The sequence below is a fragment of the Cydia amplana genome, chromosome 1, assembly GCF_948474715.1.
Source record: "Cydia amplana chromosome 1, ilCydAmpl1.1, whole genome shotgun sequence".
NCBI lineage: Eukaryota > Metazoa > Arthropoda > Insecta > Lepidoptera > Tortricidae > Cydia > Cydia amplana.
The window spans coordinates 16,308,705-16,332,991 of record NC_086069.1 but is presented as its reverse complement, the minus strand read 5'-3'; the positions used below and the strand labels follow the sequence as shown (position 1 = coordinate 16,332,991).

General features: G+C 35.2%; 2 protein-coding genes across 12 annotated transcripts in view; one reads left to right on the top strand and one right to left on the bottom strand.

Annotated features, from left to right (window-relative positions):
• Positions 1-24,287, bottom strand: part of LOC134649216 (KIF-binding protein-like) — a 287,050-nt gene that overhangs the window by 13,623 nt on the left and 249,140 nt on the right. The window lies entirely within an intron of this gene.
• The window catches only part of LOC134649232 (CUGBP Elav-like family member 1), a 358,172-nt gene that overhangs the window by 135,997 nt on the left and 197,888 nt on the right, over positions 1-24,287 (top strand). For 8 of the 11 annotated variants that reach the window (XM_063503953.1, XM_063503961.1, XM_063503969.1 and 5 more), the window contains one exon: positions 17,268-17,324. The exons of the other annotated variants lie outside the window; for them this stretch is intronic. In XM_063503953.1, the coding sequence (XP_063360023.1) occupies positions 17,268-17,324 (57 nt within the window). The remainder of the gene's footprint in view (positions 1-17,267; positions 17,325-24,287) is intronic. 11 annotated transcript variants of the gene reach the window in all.

Sequence of the window (24,287 nt, the reverse complement as noted above, 5' to 3'; positions counted from 1 at the left end):
AGAATACCGACCAACTAAATATAAAAGACTTTCTGTCCCAAAAAGTCGCAGTGGAATTTCAGTCTAAGCATTCATGACTGTTGAAAAAGTTTGATTCTGTTTACCCTACAGCCTGAATGTTAATAGGGGTTGTTATCTCAACAACAGTCTTTTGCTCCTTCTTTTTTTTGTCAACGCTCGGGTAAACACACTTTTGTTTGGTATTATGTGCCTGCGGATAAATCGTAAGGGTTATTTAAATTGGTCATAAACATGAAAACAGAGACAATGAAACAGTATTCACTTGTTTACATCGATAACTCCAACTTAATTCATCAATCAGAGAAATCAGATTTAAACAGGATACACTTAAATTCGACTTTAAATTCATCAAGTCATAAAGTGGTCATCTAGTCTTACGGCAAACCTCTTTGTTACACACACACTTACTTTCGTGTCCCATACTAATCTGGAAAATACCTTCAACAATTTTCGCAGATTTCTTTCTCGATTAGGGTCATAAAAGTAATGTTCCACATCAACTATCCAAACAAGTAAACAGTCCACAAAACTGTGCGCTACATAATGGCTGACACGCATTTACATCGGCTCTCGTAATGGTGGACATTAGAAGCAGTTTCCTCCAGCGAGATAATGTACCTACTGCAGAGCGAACTTGTACGCTGGGTGTATACCCAGCCCAAATGTATATTTGTATTGGTTTTGTTTATCTACGGATATAAAATATTAGAACATACCTACACATGTCACATATATATTTGAACATACATACATCTTTTATTTATTTATATATAAGTAGAAGAAGAAAAAAAAAATTCTAAAGAAGCTACCGTACGGATATGGAATATAGGATTGACCTAGTATGCGGATTGCGTGACCAGCTCAATGCCACGGTCATCCAGCAATCAACAAAATCCGGATCGTTTCAACCGAATTATTATAGTAGGTGCGCCACCATCTGGGGAACAGTGATACATACATATTATTCTAACTGAAAAAGGTCATATATTTACAGGGTTTTATTTATTTATCCAGTCTTTCTTTGATACCACGGGGCAACACCGTGCTTAAAACGTCGAAGGTGAAACGGAGAAGAATGAATCATTTATGTATATTTCATATAAATAAATAGAAAACAATCATTTTATTTTAAAAGTAACTTAAATAATATTCTTATTATTGCACATCTGTTCAGAAAATTTCACTATGATTTAAAATCACGTCAAATAAGAAAACATAAAACATGAATTCAGAAGCTGTAAGTCTGAAGTTAAATACTTTAACCAACATTATTAAAGCTAGTTTTACCTCTGACCAGGACTATAAATAAGCGCTGCCAACTATCTTTTCTTTTAATTAAATCCGTAGTTGCAGTCAAGACGTAAGTTTTCCTCCTACCTGAAATCTTTACTGGTACCATGAGACAGGGAACAAGATTCCATCGTTTCTCAGAGGAAATGCGCGCAAATATCTCAGAATAATCACGTTCATTAAAACGAGCAACTTTTTCACGGTGTCATATTGTTTGATCTTACTAAATATTTAAAATAATCAAAAATGATGTTTAAAATATTATTGAGATAATGTTTATTTTAATTGAAGTTGGAGAAAGTTTAAATATTATTGAGATAATGTTTATTTTAAATGAAGTTGGAGAACCTCAATTTAGGGTTATTATAATTTTGCATTGGAAATACCAGCCAAAAGAGCTCTATTTTTCTTCAGGCACCACAATATCGAGTAATTTACACTATTATACCTAATACTAATATGTAAAAACATTAATTCTAAAACGTACTTATTTATAATTGTAAAGTATTTTGTGTTGATCTTATAAATAAGTTTTTGGCAAAAATTTCATTTTTGGTACAAGCTTTTATCGCTGACTGTACTTTTCTTACGACAGACAACTAATACTCATCGAGACAATTCTAAAAACCCCTAATACAATTAGGTTGCGTTGTTTAACCTCAGAGTTCCTATGGCCATCTCCTGTCTCCGTCATCAGATAAGCTCGATGGTAACATAATATTGCATTGTCACCCGACTTACATCTGCATGCAAAATTTCAGCTCAATCGGAAACCGGGAAGTGGAACAAATTTAACTTGCAAGATTTGATTACAGTCCGACAGACAGACAACGGGACAGGTGAAACTAAATAAAAGCTTGCAATACATTGACTTGATTATATTTTGGTTAGCAGGTAGTTTTGTCAGCAGGTCGATGAATTTAATTGGGTAGAATTTCGTCACAGTTGATTTTTTATATTATTTAAGGAATATAATAAAATGGATTCACGTCGTACAAGATTTTTAATTATTATTTTCATTAGTTATTTATTAAAAAATATTCGCATAGCATAACATAGTAATTATCTCAAATACATTTTTTTTAATACCTTGCCCAAAAAATTAAACAACAAAACATTATCTAAACTCTCAGAACAGACACGAACTGTCCTTTAAAAGCAAAGTAAAGCCGGCTGCTTATCCCCTCCGAAGAACTTGGACAACAAGAAAAAAGTGGCAATTGAGAAGTGACAACGGGCCTTTTTTCATATTCGTTAGGCCCAACTTGCCTCTTAAATTATTACGGTAAAGTTACAAGTCGAGCCTCAACTTTGGAAACGAGAAATGCGATGTAACTAAACAAGAGAAGCACAAGTGTCTCACCGATTATAAAAGACATATGCTGTTTTGGTTTCGGATGCGCAAAATGGCAATGGAAAGTTTCCATTTTCCCTGTCAAATTTGCTGCGATGCGGCAGTGGAAGCAGATTGATTGGCTAGGCTGGAGGGTTTTGGTTTGAAGTGTTTCTTTTCAAACGAGTAGATGTTATTCTGCAGTGTCATTACAAGAGATACTTTGATACTTATTAAAGATTTTTTTTTTCATGTATGAATCTAAAATGTTAAGACTTTATATTATATGTTGTCGAAATGGTTCATGTAACTTAAATATATACTTGCTAAGCGTGCGCATAAAAACCTTCTTTATTTACTGGCTTACGCTTAAATGTTAGCAGCCTTTTTATCCAAATTCTTTTCACACGAACGCAGACAATCATTTAAACGATCCTGCGCCCACTTCCTATTCCAATCCAAAAATATATATAAAAAGCCTGGAAGAACATTCCGTGCAAACAAAACGGGTATAGGGGTGCTATTTCGTTCACCAAATATCGCGCGAGATAAATGTGGCCATACGTTACGCACCGCTTTTGAGGTGAAAAGCGTGGGTTGAAAATCTCAAGTCGCATACGGGATTTCCTTACGAGGAGTCGCTACATTTGAATGCGGTGTATTAGTGAATGGTGAGATTTATCGCCGTCGGGACGACAGGAGACCGCCGATTTATGGCGGTGCGTGCGGGGAGAGTCGCGACCGAGAGTGCTACGTCAATTCATACTCGGGTACTATTGACGTTCCGTTTTGTTTTTGAATACATCAGTAAATAATCAAAATATATCTAAAATCTTTATTCTAATAAAACTCTACAAATGTTGTTGTAGAATGCTTATATTTTTGTATAAATATCGCCAAGGCACAAGCACCAAGGCACTTTATAAAAACTAGTTATGAATAAGAAAAACTGTGCATGAACTACTGTTGACTGGAAAAACGCAGTTAGAACTGGTTTTAACCAAGAAATTAATAAATCTTAAAGCGAGATCATAGGAATAATTATTTTTAACTATATAAACATTTTGATCTAAACTGCCTTTATGATAACATTTACAAACCGCAGCAGCTGTAAGAATACATTAATAACTTTCGAGTCCAATAACGAACATTACCCCCAACTCGCCCAAAAACCTGTAAGAATAACCCCAATGCACGTTACAAAGTCGCTTTTTTTGTTAGCTCAAAATATTGATACCCGTATATTCAAGTAGCATAATTATTATTTATCTCAAATACAAAATATTACTAAAATACAGAGTACGAGGGGTATTCAAAATATTCTCGGTATGAGAATGAAAACAAACAAGTACGAAAAGTTTGATATTTTTATTTTTCAATATACTCCCCCCCTATGTTCATACACTTAAAAGATCGATCAATTATTTTTTTTAATCCCTCGTAAAAATATTTTTTATCTTTCGTGTAAAAATGCTCCTCCACTGCCGCCTTCAATGCTTCATCGTCAGAAAATTTATTTCCACGCAGATCCTTTTTAAGATTGGGGAGCAAAAAGAAGTCGCTGGGGGCTAAGTCCGGACTATACGGTGGGTGAGTAACAGTTTTAAACCCACGTTCAACAATAGCTGCCTTGGCAATATGAGCAGTATGGACGGGGGCGTTGTCATGCAGAAGCAGAATACCTTTGGTTAACTTTCCTCGCCTCTTTTCTTTAATTACATCCTTTAATTGACGTAGAATGTTAGCGTAGTACTGTCCTGTGATATTTACACCTTTTTCTTTATAATCGATTAGTAATACTCCTTCACAATCCCAAAATATCGTGGCCATGACCTTGCCAGCTGAAGGGATGACCTTCAACTTCTTGGGATGAGCTGAACCCTTAATGTGCCACTGCATGGACTCTTGTTTACTCTCTGGGTCATAATGATGAACCCAGGTTTCATCTCCAGTAACTATTCTTTGCAGCACCTCATCAGGATTTTCACCGCACAGGTCAATAAAATCGGAACAACAAGCTACACGCATGTCTTTTTGAAGCCGAGTCAGCATTCGCGGAACCCATCTTGCACTTACTTTTGACATATTAAGATGGTCATGTATAATATCATGTACGGTACCAATAGAGAGATTGGTTACTTGTGCTATAGATTTTACCTTCACTCGACCATCTTCCAATATAAGTTTTTCCACTTTATCAATATTTTCTTGTGAAGTAGCTACTACAGGCCGGCCAGGTCTAGGGTCATCTTCAATACTCTCCCTTCCGCGTTTAAACTCGCTTGACCACTTTTGAATGGTAGATAAAGAAGGAGCAGACTCACGGTAAACACAATCCATTTCCTCTTTTATGGTTTTTTGATTTTTACCCTGTTTTGTCAAGAATTTTATCACGCATCGATGTTCTAATTTAGTTAACATTGTCAATTCGCACAGGATGTTCATGTTTGTTCAGCAATTGCAGAAAAACAAAAGACTATCTCGGTTCGAATTATACTTTTTTTTAATGTCAATGAATAAACCTTAGCGGCCAGTAACGAAAGAAATTTTAGAAGAGGTCGTAAGATATCAATACCGAGAATATTTTGAACGCCCCTCGTAACTATTATGTATGGCACTGTACTTTACACCACGTTTTTGATACGAGTATCAGCTTTATTTCAAGATGCTAAGGTACTAATTTCTACAACAACCGAAGATAATTTTTAAGAAAAAAAAAACCGACTTCTATGCGGCCCGGTGAAAGATTATTGTAGATGGTGCGCTATGTAGAAAAGGAAGCATTTCGTTTCTGTAAGGCTCGCAGTTCTAACCTAACCTAACCCACTTTTGTTCGGTTCTGTGAGGATAGCAGTTCAAACCTAACCTAACCCACTTAACGGCGCATGCGGTGCGGTGTACGGGGGTTTGAGCGGGAGGGGTTTGGCCTCATCATACTTTATACCTACATTTTATGGTAGGTAATCATAGTGGTTTATTTAGTTTAGGTATCATAGTGGTTTTCTGTGTCAAGGTCCGGGTCTGTGTCCGAGTCCGGGTCCGAGTCCGGGTCTAGTCCAGGTCCGAGTCCGAATCCGATTCCAGGTCCGGGTCCGGGTCCGAACCGGATCCGGGTACGAGTCCGGATCTGGATCCGAGTCCGGGTCCCAGTCCAAGTCAAAGTCGAAATTCGAAATCACCAAACATGTACTATGCGTCGTTGAAGAGTTCTGTTCTGATCATCATCAGCAATTCCAGTTCATCAAATGCGACAGTTTTTAATGTTAATGCTTTATTTTATGATGAAAATACAGAAAATTCTATACGTGTGCCTTTAAGATTTGAGGAGTTCCCTCGATTTCTCATGGATCCCATGTTCAGAACTTGAGCTTGACATAAATATGGCTTAAAAACCTAACTTGCTTAACAAACATAACGAAAAGAAAAAATCGCCAAACGCGAGCTATGCGTCGTTAAAGAGTTTCGTTCTGGTCATCATCAGCAGTTACACTTCCTCAAATGTTACTTTTTAAATGTATATGCTTGATTTGTTGATTAAAACACAACAATCACTATATGTATGCCTTTAAGATTTGAGGAGTTCCCTCGATTCCTTATGGATCTCATCATCAGAACTCGAGCTTGACAGAAATGTGGCTTAAAAACTAAACTTGCTTAACAAACATAACGAAGAGGACAAATCGCCAAACGTGAACTATGGGTCGTTGAAGAGTTCTGTTCTGATATCATCAGCAGTTCCGCTTCATCAAATGCGACAGTTTTTAATAAAAATGCTTGATTTTCTGATGAAAATACAAAAATCTCTATACGCACACCTTTAAGATTTGAGGAGTTCCCTCGATTCCTCATGGATCCCATCATCAGAACTCGAGTTTGACAAAAATGTGACTTAAAAACTTAACTTGCTTAACAAACATAACGAAGAGGACAAATCGCCAAACGTGAACTATGCGTCGTTGAAGAGTTCTGTTCTGATCATCATCAGCAGTTCCACTTCATCAAATGTCACGTTTCTGAATGTATATGCTTGATTTGTTGATAAAAACACAAAAATCACTATATGTATGCCTTTAAGATTTGAGGAGTTCCCTCGATTCCTCATGGATCCCATCATCAGAACTGGGTTTTGACAAAAACGGGACCAATCTGTATGCATATACATACAATCAAAAAAAGAATTTTCAAAATCGGTCCAGTAATGACGGAGATATGGAGTAACAAACATAAAAAAAAAATAAAAAAAAACATACAACCGAATTGATAACCTCCTTCTTTGAGATTTGGAAGTCGGTTAAAAAATATAAACCAAAGAAATGCTGAAGGGTTTCCTAATACAAGCATTTAATGTTGTTTAAATATCAATTTGGCTCGTGTCATTGGGGTTGCTTAGGTTATTTATCGGGTATATGGCTTTTTTGTTTGTGTTTTTGTGGAGTCGATGTGAAAGCGTGGAAATTTATGTGATGTTGTTTCGAGTGTGGTTTGGGTATTTGGAATTCGATGCGGGTAATTCTCGTTTGTTTATGGCACTACAGCAAAACATTGTAAAAAATGTGTTGATAAAAGTAGATAATTAGCTTTTTAAAAGGAAGTTTGTTTGAAGGACATCCGTTTGATTGGATTAATAATATGTAGGTACATAATTTATTTGTAGGTAATTAACATTTTCATCAATGTAATTAATAGGTATTGCTTTCATATCGACTGCAATAATGAACAAAAAAAATTTAAGCAGATTTAATATCTTTTTATTTGACATAAATTATTTATATTCGGTTCGGTCCCGTTACAAATGAATAAAAACGCACTATAAATATACTTAAAATCAATAATATTAACTTAAAATAAGGGTCTTATAAATAATTAACGCCCTCCTCGTCCGTAGTTTGACCCTTGTAGATCAGACGCGCGCTTTATTTTTTACTCACGGACAATACACAAAAATATATAAAAAAATCAAAGTTAAATCACTAACGTCATAAAGTAGAAACCTTGGTTAATCAAACAGCCTCAACACAGGCCCCTTAAAGGCTTAATGAAGAAATTGCAAATAAATCCTCCTTAGAATTTTAAAACAATCTCAAAATCAAGCCGACTTGTTATGCAAGTATCGTAGCAGGTGCTACGAGCCGCGGGTGCTCACAGCTACAGTTTATATACTACGACGCTACGCCATATCGGCGAGGCCTATGTTACTTTACCAAACTTTGACACCATGATTTGCATAGTTGCGGTGCAACCTCGGAATCTCGCTATTAATTCTCTAAAGTTTGATGGAGTAAACACTATACTTACATTATAAGCTATTTTTTTATATTTAAAATTGTTAACAGTGATATTAACCTATAAAAATAATAATAATATAAAATGGCTAAGTATATCAACACTGATTCAGTCAAAAATATTGGTATTATATATTCAGTAAAACGTAACATTTTTGATGAATTCTGCGATGATATGGAATTTTTTTATGATGACAACATATATAATAATTAATTATACAACATATATTATTAATGGTATATGTATGGCCAATCAATTTTTTTCAAGTTAATCAACGGCTATCACCTTTCGTATGTAGTAACTTGACTCGAGTTAAAATGAGGTACTTATACAATAAGTGGAGGACGTTTAACACGACGTAACGACTGTCGTTTGCAGTTACCCCGCAAGCAACATAAACAGTAAGACATTTGCGTATCTCAATCCACCGCACATTTCAAAATTGAACCTTATCATTAACTGCTGATAGTCGTTTATTTATTGAGATAAATGTGCGTGATGAGATTTATTTCCAGCATAACGTTTTAATTTAACATGTGAATATGAGACGCTTTGTCAGTGACATGACGAAGTGCTTTACTTGTAACTTGTTATCTTGGCATCTTGGCAATTAGCACTTACGGACTGACAGTTGAGTCAAACAAATGCGTTTCGTCAGGCAATGGTGTTACTATACAAATAGACAAATAAATGTGCCTTTAATTTGTACTTGGCGTTTCATATTAATAAATAATTTAATTGAATTATAATTTCCACTACTTACCAATATTACTGTTTTGAAGGTCACTGGATACAGCAGCACCACAGCCATATTCGAACTTTAAGATAAGTCAAATAGTAGATATCTATTAGACATCACTAAGATATGTCAGTGTCAAACAAGTGTCAAAAGTGACGTTTCTTCAAACAAAAACGTCACTTTTGACACTTGTTTGACACTGACATATCTTGGTGATGTCTAATAGATATCTAGTTCAAAATCCGAATCGGGCCCCCAGAGTCTTATATAACTGCTTTCCTGCTCATTAACATTAAACAAAAAGTCATATTCAATATAATTATTACTAGCGACCCGCCCCGGCTTCGCACGGGTTAACAAATTATACATAAACCTTCCTTTTGAGTCACTCTATCTATTAACAGTAGTTTTAAAGATGTAAGTATACAGACAGACAGACAGACAGCGGGAAGCTACTTTGTTTTATACTATGTAGTGATAAGGCCTTGTAATAACCCACATACTTTAAGGACTAATGGAAAAACAGTATCGTTACAGTATTTTTTCGTTTCTTTTCGTTAATGGGAATTATCACAGGGAATGGTGTTGCATTTCCTGTGATGGTTCTCTTTACCAATATCAATAATTTCATATCGACGAAGAAGTTTTGGGTAGGTGGGCCATTTTATTTGAAGATGTCCCCTACACTTTTTTTTTAATTTGTGAATTTATATGTTATTTCTACTCAGAATCACGAGCTCTTTCTATCCTAATAGGAAAAAAAGGGTCCTAAGGTATTTTCCCATTCCGTTACCATTTTTACATAGACTTTGTATGGCGGTTTCGGAATGGAAAGATCGAAAAATGTATGGAAATCTTGGGACACTTTTTTTCTCCTATTAGGATCAAAAGAGCTCATGATTCTGAGTAGAAATAACATAAAAAATCCCAATTTTGAAAAAAAGTGTAGGGGACAACTTTAAATAAAATGGCCCAGGTATTATAAACCTAATCCATATACATGTTGCGATACCTTTTAATGTCATATTAATAAGATTTGTCGTCAAAACGAATTTCACAGCGACAGATACATTCACAAAACGTACATTGCAGATTCACTGTCTGTGCTTTCTTATCGACCGCAATAATGAGATTAGTTAATAACTGTATGGCTCTGATTTACAATGTTATGATTTTTAATATTGTGTAGGTAATGCAATACCCATGGTAACACAGTATTCTTCCTAAACGGCAATAAACTTGGTCGGAGTTCTGTAATTAAATTTATATTCGCAAACTGTAAGAATAGCCTTTTGTTTCATTAGACGTTTTGTTGACTTGAAATACAATCGCGCTGGAGTAATGAGCCGGTTCAGTTCTAAATTAAAATGGTTTAATGTTATTGTTTGAGAGAATTCTAATTTGTTAGTGTACGCAGGCAGATGCCACATGCTGTGCTTCCACGATTACAAACATTATTTCAATATTAAATGATTTAACATTTCTAAAGAGTAAAAACAAGTCTTTTATGATAATGATTTCCATATAAACATCAACGCATGCTGCATTCAGGCTTGTCCTCAAAGGGACATATGTCATACTATTTTATGGTTAAAGTGTTATCTTCATAAACACATAACATTCAAATCTCTATTTTATAAAATAAAAATCCCTGCTGCTATTCGTTGAGGCCCGAAGCGTGTTGGGCAAATAGAACGCCATCAATATGACGTCTCTCTCAAGGTACATTTGAAAGGATTTTATTACATCGCTGTGCATGGCTCGAGGGTTCTTGGTGGTAGTCTTAAAGGTACGGACATGGATATGTTAAAGTTTAATCGAGTCGCCGACGGCTAGCGATGGACAAATAAGAAGAAGCAGGCGAATCGAGACTTTATTGAAAATAACGTGCGTTTGTTCTGACGTGAGACTATTACAGCGTCGTCCTACTTACTTGGATAGTACACTGCGTTGCTCTCATATACTTGTACAATTCCACGGAATTTACAACGGTCAAGTGATGCCTTTATTTTATAGCTTCATTCCCATATTATTTCCTATGTAGTAATGTAATGGCGAACATTTACTAAAAAAAAGCGGCCCAGTGCGAGTCGGACTCGCCCATGAAGGGTTCCGTATTTAGGCGATTTATGACGTATAAAAAAAAACTACTTACTAGATCTCGTTCAAACCAATTTTCGGTGGAAGTTTACATGGTAATGTGCATCATATATTTTTTTTGTTTTATCATTCTCTTATTTTAGAAGTTACAGGGGGGGCGACACACATTTTACCACTTTGGAAGTGTCTCTCGCGCAAACTATTCAGTTTAGAAAAAAATGATATTAGAAACCTCAATATCATTTTTGAAGACCTATCCATAGACCCCACACGTATGGGTTTGATGAAAAAAAAAATTTTTAGTTTCAGTTCGAAGTATGGGGAACCCCAAAAATTTATTGTTTTTTTTTTCTATTTTTGTGTGAAAATCTTAATGCGGTTCACAGAATACATCTACTTACCAAGTTTGAACAGTATAGTTCTTATAGTTTCGGAGAAAAGTGGCTGTGACATACGGACGGACAGACAGACGGACAGACGGACAGACGGACAGACGGACAGACAGACAGACAGACAGACATGACGAATCTATAAGGGTTCCGTTTTTTGCCATTTGGCTACGGAACCCTAAAAACTGGATAATAAAACCAGTTTCTTTGGATAAGTACCTAATTTGGAAAGTTTTATTAGTTTAAAAATTAGGTACCTTATTTGTAATATGATTTATAAACGACAGAATGTTTAGGTAAAAGAACAGTTTCAGTGTACATATGTTTTATAATGCTCCCAGAATACCACGTGTTTTATTTGTATCCAATAAAAAAGTCTTTAGGAGATATTTTGTTCAGCTTTGAAATAACTGGATCCCGTGTAATTTTTACTTATTGGCCAATATGTCCACCGAAATAATTATATGCGTGGTAAGGAGATCATAAACTCAACTCAGTACTTTTATAACTATTTACACGTTAACGTCTCAATTATCAAAATTAGTTTCTAATACTTCATACCTGTATCAATTGTTAAACCAAAATTAGTAATTTCTAAGTACCTACTGTAACTCTTAAAGATGTAAGATGCTAAACAGTGAGTGTTCCTTTGTGCGTCACATATATGCCCAAATGTAAACTATATACTGTATTAAGTCTGATATTCTATGGATACCCCAATAAATTATCAAATAAAGTTCCACTGGGGTATATGAACGCTTCTAACACAAATCCTCCAAACGGGTGAAGTTCAGCACTTGGGTCTGTCCGGCAACTTCCGGGTACCTACTCATGGTCACATTTCGGGACTCTAAAACTATTTCGACACCAGACCGAGATGTGTTGTTTTAATGATCATTCTTGGCGTGTTGTTTTAAATTATTAATACGTTATATTAAAATTAAATATTACCTATTTAAACTTCTATCCAAACATACGTTTATACAAAGTAAACCTAATCGTAGTTATAATGAATGATTTAACCCATGTGATTATTTTAATTTAGTAAGTGCCTAGGTCAAATAATTCGTAATAAAATCTAAGCCAAGAATAGTGCAAATGAAAATATACATAAAACTCAACCAAGTTTCCCCGGTGACTCGGACCAATAAATAATAATAACGGAATAACGAAATGCCACGGCGACGGAATTTAATTATTCGCAACGAGTTGCCAACGCTCACGGGATTGGTCGAAACAATCGAGGGGTAACTTGAGAGTTCGAAGTTCTTTTAATGCATACTCTATCCAAATATTTTGTAATCCTTTGTTTATCAGGAGAACCAAACATGTTGAAACTAAACATATATCCAAATAATTTTATTACTAACTAGTATATTATTAGTACATGCAACAAAAACCTTTTCACCCCGAATTTAATCCTGATTAACTGCCCAGAACACGCGAACAAAATTTTAATCATCAATGAATAAAATCAAATTTAGCATAATTTAAGCGTTCGACCGGCTAGGGTTGTGCGTGAATTGAAATGTAACTGGATTATGAAACGATTATTGTATTCGTGCGGCTTATAGGTATTTGAACAGCTTAATTTCTGAATGGCGTATATCGCTGTTTACACTGAATTGAAATTATAATCTTAATTTGGGCAACGTAAGGTCACTATTCCAATAACAAGTTTAAATAACATACGAGTTAATGAAAGTAATTTGTCGATTTTCCAGGTATGCGGATATCGAATACCGGCTGGAAATTGGACGCCATGACGACTGGCTGATAAAGTTAGCCCCGAGTAATATTATTTGTCAGAGGGTTTGATAACTTGATAATGAGCATAAATACGCTTTAACAATCACATGTAACAAGTGAAAAGCTTGGTCCTAAAAGTGAATTGCAAAAAAGATATATGTATGATAATGATATTATAGTAAGAACTGTAATTAGTCTCAATTTAATCTATTTCATCGTGTTACGAAAAATAGTCAATTTTCAACTAATTCATGAAGCTTACAGATGACGTGAACATCCTTGCACGCATGAGCAAGCATGTTCACGTAATCTGTAAGCTTAATGAAATAAATACAATACTAAACAATATAATTAATTTTCGTACCACAATGGAGTCAATTAAATGTGGACGAAATAAGACTCAATTACGGCCATTACGGCCTTACCGGTGTATTTTTTTGCGTGCATTATGTTTGCCTACTCAAAACCACACACACTCCACCACCACACCATACACCACAGAATTTATCAACTAAGACGTTAATTTCATCTTAACGCATTCACTGCCAAGGGGTGTGACCTAGGAACAAACTTGTACCACGGTGGACGCACATGTGCGTCGGGGGCAGTGAATGTGTTAAAATTCGCTACCCGATCCTCACAAACCTGAAATTAGTTTGGCAGGTGATAGTTATTAAAGACGTCATTTAAATTGCTAATGTTCATTATAAACCGAGTTAAATGTTTTATGATTTTGCCTTATTTTCCGCTGTGAAAGCTGTCTTCCTCGTGGTTGCAAACTTTCCTCTATTATTTACGTAAGTTGCATTTTGCATGAATACACAGTTTAGTAGTAACGTTTCATCATTTAAGTACATGAATGACGTTGTATGCCTACCTAATATAATGATTTTGTAAGTTATTGAAGTTTATCTTTTTACATTTTCCTCTCTGGATATTGACATTATGAAAAATATTTTTACATAATTTGATGTATATTAACCACAGCTATGCCCCTACGTTTGACTTTTTATAATTTTTTGATTATTGTAAAAATTAGGAGCTAAAAACAGATTTCTTCATAACATATGCATAGGTATCTATTAATTACTAGGTATTTATTATCTTTGAACATATCGTTAAACATTTTTAATAGTGCATTGTTTGCACTGGGGGATTATAATTTGGATATGATATACGAGTAATCTGTTAAAAGCAAAAGGTATTGCTTATTATATTTAACAGATTAAGGCTTAAATACCTATATCTGAATGGAAACGAAAATCATCATCATTCGCAAGCGACTTTGCTCCCACGCACAAGCGACCAATTTTTATTTGCCCATCCTCAAGCCTTACTTAAACTCTTAGAAGAGTAGTAAAATAACTTTTATACGAGGGAGCAAACTCGACATAATTCCGAGTTGGCAAACTTTCGCGAGGGGGGCGGAGGAACCTTTATGAACAGAAGAGAATCAATAGATCATAATAAAATTGCCCAAGAACCGTCCCATTCGGTGGTCTGGTATTTTTCCACGTGAAAAATTATAAATAACTGCCCTAACTTTTTCCACAAGAGTTTTAATGCGGTGGCTGTAAATATTTTTTATTACATATTTGTGTCAGTGTGTATGAAATACTAATATGAAATACTCAATATTTACATTAAAACTTTCTTATTTGTTGTTTAACTACCTCTTGACAAATCGCGATTTATTTTTAAGCGGGTGAATAAATATAAAATAAATAATAAAAAATTATCTTAGTAAAATTATTTATAATAACCATATTAAATTATACTATTCTATTCTATTTCGGTGGCTACCTATTACACCCCTCGAGATACAGTCGGCAATAAATAAGTGTGTTTTCAATAATGAAAGTTTTGGCATAAACTTACGAGTATTCCTTAGAGTAGATACATTACTATAGCAGCCGGGAAATAAGGAATGGCCGATGAAGTAGAGAGAAGAGTCTGGCAATCCATCTTCATTCTTCACATCGAGTTATGTTTTGATTTTCTCTCAGAAGTGCAAGAAAAAAGAAATATTTATACGCATAAGCAAATGTTCACTGCTAATTTTTTGGTTAAGTTAACTACGAGTTAATCTGCACAACTTAAGGGCCTTACGTTTTCTCTATCTAGACTTACTAAATGTATTTTCCTTACTAAACTAAATTTATTCTAGTCCAACAAATTTTAACTTAACATAGGGGTGATATATAAGTGCGTTTAAAAAGTGAATTTAGATTTATCACCGGAACGCTTATAAATTTCCGCAAATCTTCAGATGCTGAGTTATTGCGAGCACTATTTTACCTTTTCTCGTGGGAACGGTGGAACTGGTAACGGGTTGAATTATATTGCTATGTAGACGAACGATTGATCCTAACCTTCTAGTATTTTACATAACGTTTCGTGTTTTCTATCGTAGATATCCTCTCATTAGCTTAGTCGCTTTAATATTGTATCTAAAAATATATTAAAATAATAAGGTATTTCTTTCATTGGCGTTCTCCTTGACAGTTTAAGATGAGAATCGTTCATCGAGAAATCCCGAAAAGTGACAGATTCTACGAAAAGTAACGTGACTAGAGTCTGGCTACTGAAATATTACACACATTTTTGTCTGGAAATTAAAAAATCTTGGGCTGGTCACACTTTGTATAGTAGGAATTATAGTTTTGATACTAGAAGTTAAATATGCGTTGACGTGCACTCAAAGTCAGCTCACATAATTTCTACTACTAAGTAAAGTAAAGTCAACGATAAACACATATGTTTACACTTTCTCATCATATACCATTGTAACAAGGCGAAAAATGAAACGTAGTGTAAATAAAAAAGACCCAGCTCGATAATACCGTAATATTAATCCATCACAAAAAAATTACAAAAGTACTATGCCAAATATGCTAAATACTAAATATGTATTTATAGAACACCAACCTCCTGATTTGTTTACATTTGCTTACGACTTGTAAACATTGCAGTTTTTCGTTATAAAACGCTACACGTCGACTTTACCCATTGTCGTAATTATTTACGAACTTAAATAGTAGTTTGCGGTCCTCACTCAGTAGAGACATTATTAATATCATTTAAAATAAACCCCTTATAAACCGCACACAATTTGAATAAATGACATAAATTGACAACTGACTTTTAGTTTTTTTTTAAATCATAGACAATTGGTGATACAATAAGGAAATATCTGTCAACAATATTTGGCTAGCCAGACTCTATTTCCGTACATCATTTAAGTTTCGATTGGCGTTATCTTTCAACGATTGTCATATTGGCTAGGCCCTCTGAAACGACACAATGTTAACTTTCTCTTTCATGACCAGATATTTTGACTTTAGTTTTAAAGCCAAAAAGACGTTCGTATATTATCATTAAAAATTATTCAAACTTACTTTGTTATTAATAGAACGTAATGAATGCTTTCATTCAGGCGCACACTACTAATATGGGTGTATTCGTAATTAACCAGCAGAATTAGTAAATTGGAAGGCTCAAACAAGCCGGCACCCACAATCAAATGAAAATTAAACCGAATACGAAATCAACATGGCGACTTATCATTAATAATTCATTAATCCGCACCTTGTCGACTTAATGACAGCAAAACAGGCTAGTGTTGAGCTGACGGAAGTTAAACCAAGGCAGGAACGGGGATATAAAATCACCCAACGACCCAAGAGCCCTACTAATACTAACAATACATGTATGTATGAAGTTTGTCCTATGAATTAGTAACGCACAAAAACTCGGCAAAAATACCAAAATAAAACTTCGTGAAAACCTGTATTAAATATACAGTTGTATTTAATTCAGACGCTTATGCAATAATTCGTTACCATCAATAGCTGAATTAAGCCAGAATATTGGATCCTCTTTTGGTGCGCTTTCTTTTGGAGCTAAATGATTGAATTGATGTCTAATAATTTGGAGGCGTTAATTACTGTCATTAATACTTATATTATATACCTACGAGTATATACAGCGTGAAAAAAATGTATGGGCCCTGGAGGGAAAGTGCCTTAAAACTTTAAGTTAGCTCATTGGAAACATACTCTTATTTTAAAAAAGAAACAAAACTACATCCAAAGATTTTGTTATAGCGGCAACAGAAACACATCATCTGTGAAAATTTTAACTGTCTAGCTATCACGGTACATGAGTTACAGCCTGGTGACAGACAGATAGACGGACAGCGGAGTCTTAGTAATAGGGTCCCGTTTTTTACCCTTTGGGTACGGAACCCTAAAAATTATATACTTCAATTTAGGCGTTACACACACACTGGGTTTTTCTTAAATTGTATGGTTATATTACCCAAACGTAGTACTTACCTAATGTGTCCTTTCTTTTGTTTCAGGTGGATGCCATACTATACAGTAGCATTTACCTCCGACAGTGATTATGCACATTATCAGTAAGAATGATTTATCTAATTTTCGTAGAATCAGTAGTTTCTTGTTCTTAGGTCGGTTAGATAGGTACTTATAATATTTTGGAAATTTGTATAGAATATCTATACCAAATATCGGGACTATTTTTTATTTTTTTGTGATATGAGCGAAAGCTTGAAATAAATGTTTTTTTTTTAATGTAAAGTTCTCACGTGAGTCATGATTCGTGAAAGGTCAAACCTAAGTGAGTAAAATGCATCATTATAATATTCGTATTTTTACAACAAAGCTGGGTTACAAAATCATTTATTTATTAATGACTTGAGTTGCAAAAAGAAGACACGAGTTGTAAACTTGCGAATTACGTATTTGCACGTGTATCGTACAACGTTTTATAGTACAGATTAGTTCACGTCACGGACTTGAATTGTTGAGTCATTTAGGGTATTAGAAACCCAATTAGCATAGTATTGAAAACCAAATTAACTTGAACCTGAGATGGATCAACAATTAAAGTATGTGATCGTACATATGACTCTTTATATTTTTGACATAGACATGTACAGTGCTAATTACCGCACTTGTGCAGTAATAGTTATTTTCGATACAAGTGCGAAAAAGAGGAAATTCGAAACGAGTGGCGATAAATTAAAACACGACCGAAGGGAGTGTTTTAAATCGACACGAGTTGCGAATTACCTATTCGCACGTGTATCGAACAACGTTTTACAGTACATATGGCACTTTAAAGTTTCGACATACGCACGAAAAGTGCTATTTTACGCACTAGTGCGGAAAAGTAGCCCCATATGTACTGTAAAGATTTTTTGTTGTAAAGTCGCCATCAAATATATAGAAGCGGCCAAGATGCTCAAAAATGTCTGAACATGCACGTTACCGATATTTGTAGCCAACTGTGTTCTACAGTATCCGCCGTCGTCAGGTAATAGGTATTAATCGCTAGTATTTCTAACTACAATATTCATATAAAATACAACTACAACAAAAATATTATATATTTTTAATTGGACTTTACTCAAATTCCATTTTTGGATTGGTCTTCGTGATTTTTTTTTTTTACTTAATACTCTTTATTTTATTGTATGCATTGTTAGCTTGCCCGCAATAAAACCAAAATACTATGTTCTCTCTTTTTACACCTCCTTTACTTCTTGGATCAATAGCATGTGGTTGGTAGGATATACGAAATATGAAAATATAGGATATACGAAATTAGTTAGTGATTGGTATTAAAAATCAGTTGAACCGCTCGCAACGCAACCATATTATGTGGTTGTTGGGGCGCGGTCCCCTCGCAGTGTACAGTTTCACAAAGGTCCGTACAACGAAAATTACACCCGGCGGACCGACCAACATAATTACACTAATTTGTTAACATAGTTAACTTTGGACCTTGGCGGGTGTCGATTTGTGTTAGGTATGTACACTTGAGTAATTAATAATTATTTTAACCGCATTCCACTTTCCTCTCCATTTTACACGAGAAAAAAATACTTTACTTTGACAGCTGAATATCTACATCTAAGTAAGACAGAGTGATTTATTATTTGATATCCAAAACTCATCCATCCCAATATCACTTAATCATTGCAGAAAGCTATATAATTATATTTAATGTCATTAAAACCCAGAATACAGAATTCACGAAGCGTGGTACGAATTGATTTGTATGTAGGTAATAAAGCCGTTTGGTACGAGGGGCGTTCAAAATATTCTCGGTATTGATATCTTACGACCTCTTCTAAAATTTCTTTCGTTACTGGCCGCTAAGGTTTATTCATTGACATTAAAAAAAAGTATAATTCGAACCGAGATAGTCTTTTGTTTTTCTGCAATTGCTGAACAAACATGAACATCATGTGCGAATTGACAATGTTAACTAAATTAGAACATCGATGCGTGATAAAATTCTTGACAAAACAGGGTAAAAATCAAAAAGCCATAAAAGAGGAAATGGATTGTGTTTACCGTGAGTCTGCTCCTTCTTTATTTACCATTCAAAAGTGGTCAAGCGAGTTTAAACGCGGAAGGGAGAGTATTGAAGATGACCCTAGACCTGGCCGGCCTGTAGTAGCTACTTCACAAGAAAATATTGATAAAGTGGAAAAACTTATATTGGAAGATGGTCGAGTGAAGGTAAAATCTATAGCACAAGTAACCAATCTCTCTATTGGTACCGTACATGATATTATACATGACCATCTTAATATGTCAAAAGTAAGTGCAAGATGGGTTCCGCGAATGCTGACTCGGCTTCAAAAAGACATGCGTGTAGCTTGTTGTTCCGATTTTATTGACCTGTGTGGTGAAAATCCTGATGAGGTGCTGCAAAGAATAGTTACTGGAGATGAAACCTGGGTTCATCATTATGACCCAGAGAGTAAACAAGAGTCCATGCAGTGGCACATTAAGGGTGAACCCTTAATGTGCCACTGCATGGAGCTGAAGCTCATCCCAAGAAGTTCAAGGTCATCCCTTCAGCTGGCAAGGTCATGGCCACGATATTTTGGGATTGTGAAGGAGTATTACTAATCGATTATAAAGAAAAAGGTGTAAATATCACAGGACAGTACTACGCTAACATTCTACGTCAATTAAAGGATGTAATTAAAGAAAAGAGGCGAGGAAAGTTAACCAAAGGTATTCTGCTTCTGCATGACAACGCCCCCGTCCATACTGCTCATATTGCCAAGGCAGCTATTGTTGAATGTGGGTTTAAAACTGTTACTCACCCACCGTATAGTCCGGACTTAGCCCCCAGCGACTTCTTTTTGCTCCCCAATCTTAAAAAGGATCTGCGTGGAAATAAATTTTCTGACGATGAAGCATTGAAGGCGGCAGTGGAGGAGCATTTTTACACGAAAGATAAAAAATATTTTTACGAGGGATTAAAAAAAATAATTGATCGATCTTTTAAGTGTATGAACATAGGGGGGGAGTATATTGAAAAATAAAAATATCAAACTTTTCGTACTTGTTTGTTTTCATTCTCATACCGAGAATATTTTGAATACCCCTCGTAAATTTGAATTAACTTCGAAGCCATAAAAAATCAATCAAATAGCAAATAACTGTTGGCAGGCAACCTTACAATGCTGCAACCCGACCTCGAGCACAGAATCACTAGCAAATTGTATCGACGCCGCAAATTTTCACCCTGAGACGCTCGTTGTATTAATAAAGCGCAGCGCAATCTGCAATGTAATAATGCAAGTACATACAGTAATAAAATGTCAAATATGTAACTTAGGTATGTGTGCATATTTGTCCAAGATGTTGGAACATTAGATCTACTCGTAGGGTGACTGCTATAGTTATTGGCCGCTAAGGCTTTTTTCTTTCTGATTTGTTAGTTTTTACCACGCAAGGCTTGAGTTTATGAATGTGTACATACTAGCAAATAAATGTATAAAACTTCCAAAACTACCTTAGTGCTACTATCGAAGTCCGCCGGTTCCGTAGTTTTATATTCTTATTTTTATTATTAGTTGATGAAATGTTTAAATGTCATAGATATTTTACTTTCTTTTCTTCGTATTTTGCGCAAGCGCAAAGTCAATGAATGTGTGGTGTAACAAGGCAGCGGTTCTGGCAGTTTTAACATTATTATTACAATTTTCTGAGTTGCATACAAAGCTTGTCATCAGTCATCACGCTTGCGAGGAAATAAATATATTATTCAGTTAAAATAAATATATGATAAAATAAAAAATACAAGTAATGACGTCCATCGAAAAAACCCATTTGGCATACAGCCGCGATTCACAATTGATGTAGTCAAAAAATGTTAACTATGAAACACAATATACCTATTAAGTATTTTACAATAAATGTTATCTTATTTTCTTATACCTAGAAATGAAACAAAAACCGCATACTATGATACACCATCCGCTAGTTATTATTATTACTCCGTGTCGAAACGCTGCACTGCATCGTTTCAGCAATATTGGAGGGTGCGGAAGCGTTCTCATATTTCTTACATCATTAACTCGACTTGTACCTATACTCTACAGTCTTGCAAGGCATATGCGAAGTATGAGCTGCATAAGAGACAGGGGGCATTCCAAACAGCTCGTGTATTGAAGAATACTGAAGTGAATTTTTATGGGACACATATAGTTGCTTATGCTTAAAACTAGCAACATTTATACTGCGCTAAGTAAGTGTATCGTTTGATACCTACACAGTTAACGGTATTTTGGTTTTAAATTAGTTAAGGCTTTGTTTGATATTCATATTACGTATGATAAGATCGCTAACGCTGATTGGCGCGCTCGAAATTGCACTGAGAATCAATGTATTTTAGCATCTCACTCGTAATTCATTGCTGCGCGCTAGATGTACTGAGAGTCGTAAAGTCGTGTAGATAAGTCTACGTATTTTGTGAACATTCACAAATATCTACAAAAATGCCATATCTTGCCAAGATGAATAATTTTAAGTACCTAATAAGACATTTCTCATTTTATGCTGCCATCTCTCATCGATTAATAATAACAGCGACCATAATTTCCTCCGCACAAAGTCTGACAAAAATGCCAGACAATGGAGAAAACCACAGAAAACACTCGCAATGATAAAAGCGTATCTGCCCGCTTTAGGAATAATTTTCAAATTTATACACCTCTTATAGTACCACCCCGCGGTTTTACATAACAATGCTTCATTTTTCATTTTCCCCATGAAATATAGCTGAGATAGGCTGGAGTTACCAGGTAATAATTAGGAAAGTATGAAATCGTAATCAAGCGTCGAAATATTGAGTTAAGACATATGAATAAAAAACTGCCTGTTATATTTTCGTCCTGTCTGAGCAAATTAAATAAGTATTTAACAATAAGTATTTCATAAATGAAGTAAGTACACCTACTTACAAGATATTTTTCTTACCATTCGTCTGAGTTAAATGTTTAACAATCGTTTTTTCTTTAACCTTTTGGACGCCAATGACCGATATATACACACCGCAGTTCCAACGCCTAAGACGTATTAATCGGTCATAGACCACAGAGCAACATAGACCTAGGTGCATAGGCATAAAGTTCAATTTCAGTTTTGACACTTCGGTGACGTGGCGTCTGAGAGACAGCTTTTGTGTTTGACACAGCGTCAAAAAGGTTAATATTAGGAAAAAAAAAGTAAATTGACGAATAAACCTGATCTCTAGCTATTCTAATATCAACGCCCTTCTAACTCAATGTTGAAGTTCAGCACGTATAGTTCTACAGAACACTCGATGCAGCCTAAAGTAGATTTTATGGCCTACCCATTAGAACGGTTGTAGATGCACATAAAATGTAAGTGATCCCTGTCACACAAAATAAGGTTGTATTTTGCAAAGATTAGGATGTAACTTATGACCTTTGTTTATTGTACTTACTGTAAATGGGATCCACACGTGTCCCAAAACAATATTTCTAAACAAAACATTCCGAGGGGACTATGCCGGTGCAATGAGTTTTGCCTATCGAATTTGCAAAGGTTAATCTTTCATGGTGGCAGTGGTTGGGATAATAGATTTTTGAAGCAAAATAACTGTAAAATAATTAATATACAGCATAAATGAAGGAGTTATAAAACCTTACTTAAATTATGTAAGTGTCAAACTTAATAATAATTTATGGACATATTTATAATCAATTTATATTTATTTTTTACTTTAGTATGTACTTATTTTATTCTCTATTCAGGTGGCATGTATAAAATTAGACTTGATTTTTATTTTAGTTTTACGACTGTTCTTTAGACAGAGATGTGTTCTATCTATCCTTTCTGTTTACACGTTTTCCACGAGTGCTGCTCAGAATGTTGGGATGTATGTATTTTAAATTCATTTTTTACATAATATAATCCGTCTACATAAATTGTTTTATTATCTTGTAATTGTTCGATCACCTTAACCAACTCGGCTCTTTGGCGGATAAAGGTAGACGCCCCCACACCAACAAAATGAGCACTCAAAATGGAACGCATTATTGTTGAAAAAAACCGGCCAAGTGCGAGTCGGACTCGCGTACGGAGGGTTCCGCACCATCAACAAAAAATAGAGCAAAACAAGCAAAAAAACGGTCACCCATCCAAGTACTGACCCCGCCCGACGTTGCTTAACTTCGGTCAAAAATCACGTTTGTTGTATGGGAGCCCCACTTAAATCTTTATTTTATTCTGTCTTTAGTATTTGTTGTTATAGCGGCAACAGAAATACATCATCTGTGAAAATTTCAACTGTCTAGCTGTCACGGTTCGTGAGATACAGCCTGGTGACAGACGGACGGACGGACGGACGGACGGACGGACAGCGGAGTCTTAGTAATAGGGTCCCGTTTTTACCCTTTGGGTACGGAACCCTAAAAACGTATTTAATATCGCGTCTGATTCTAAACAGGACGTTATTTCCTTCCGTTTATAACACGAAATTTGGTACCAGCCTTAAAAAAGCACACGAGATAGAGATCATTATTGTTCAACATTGAATATCCAACAACATATGGATGGGTTTTAGTTGTTATCACTCTCGCGCGCATGCGTTTGAAAGGGACGGGGTTAGTTTCAATAGTTGGAGGCTTGGAGGGTAGAATAGGGAGAACTGCTGGGGTATTCTCACTCAATCTGTCAATTATCTGCATCGACTTGACTGTTACATGCAAAGCTTTCTACGTTAACCCCGTAAATGCGGTAAGGATATAAATGGACTTTAGTGATATTGTATATCACTTTTCCGTTAGTTTTGGTTTTAATTGAAACGCTAATGCGCAGAACACTGATTTAAAGTTTCACGGTTTTTACACTAGTAAATTGAAAAACGGGACTTAATCACGTAGGTATTTAAGTTTTAAAATTTACCTTCGACGTTTCGAGGACTCCGTTAATTACGCGATTAAGTCCCGTTTTACAATTTAATAATGCTAAAGCGCAGATTTTCTCATTTTAAGAACATCATTAGTTTGTTTAGGAAAATAACA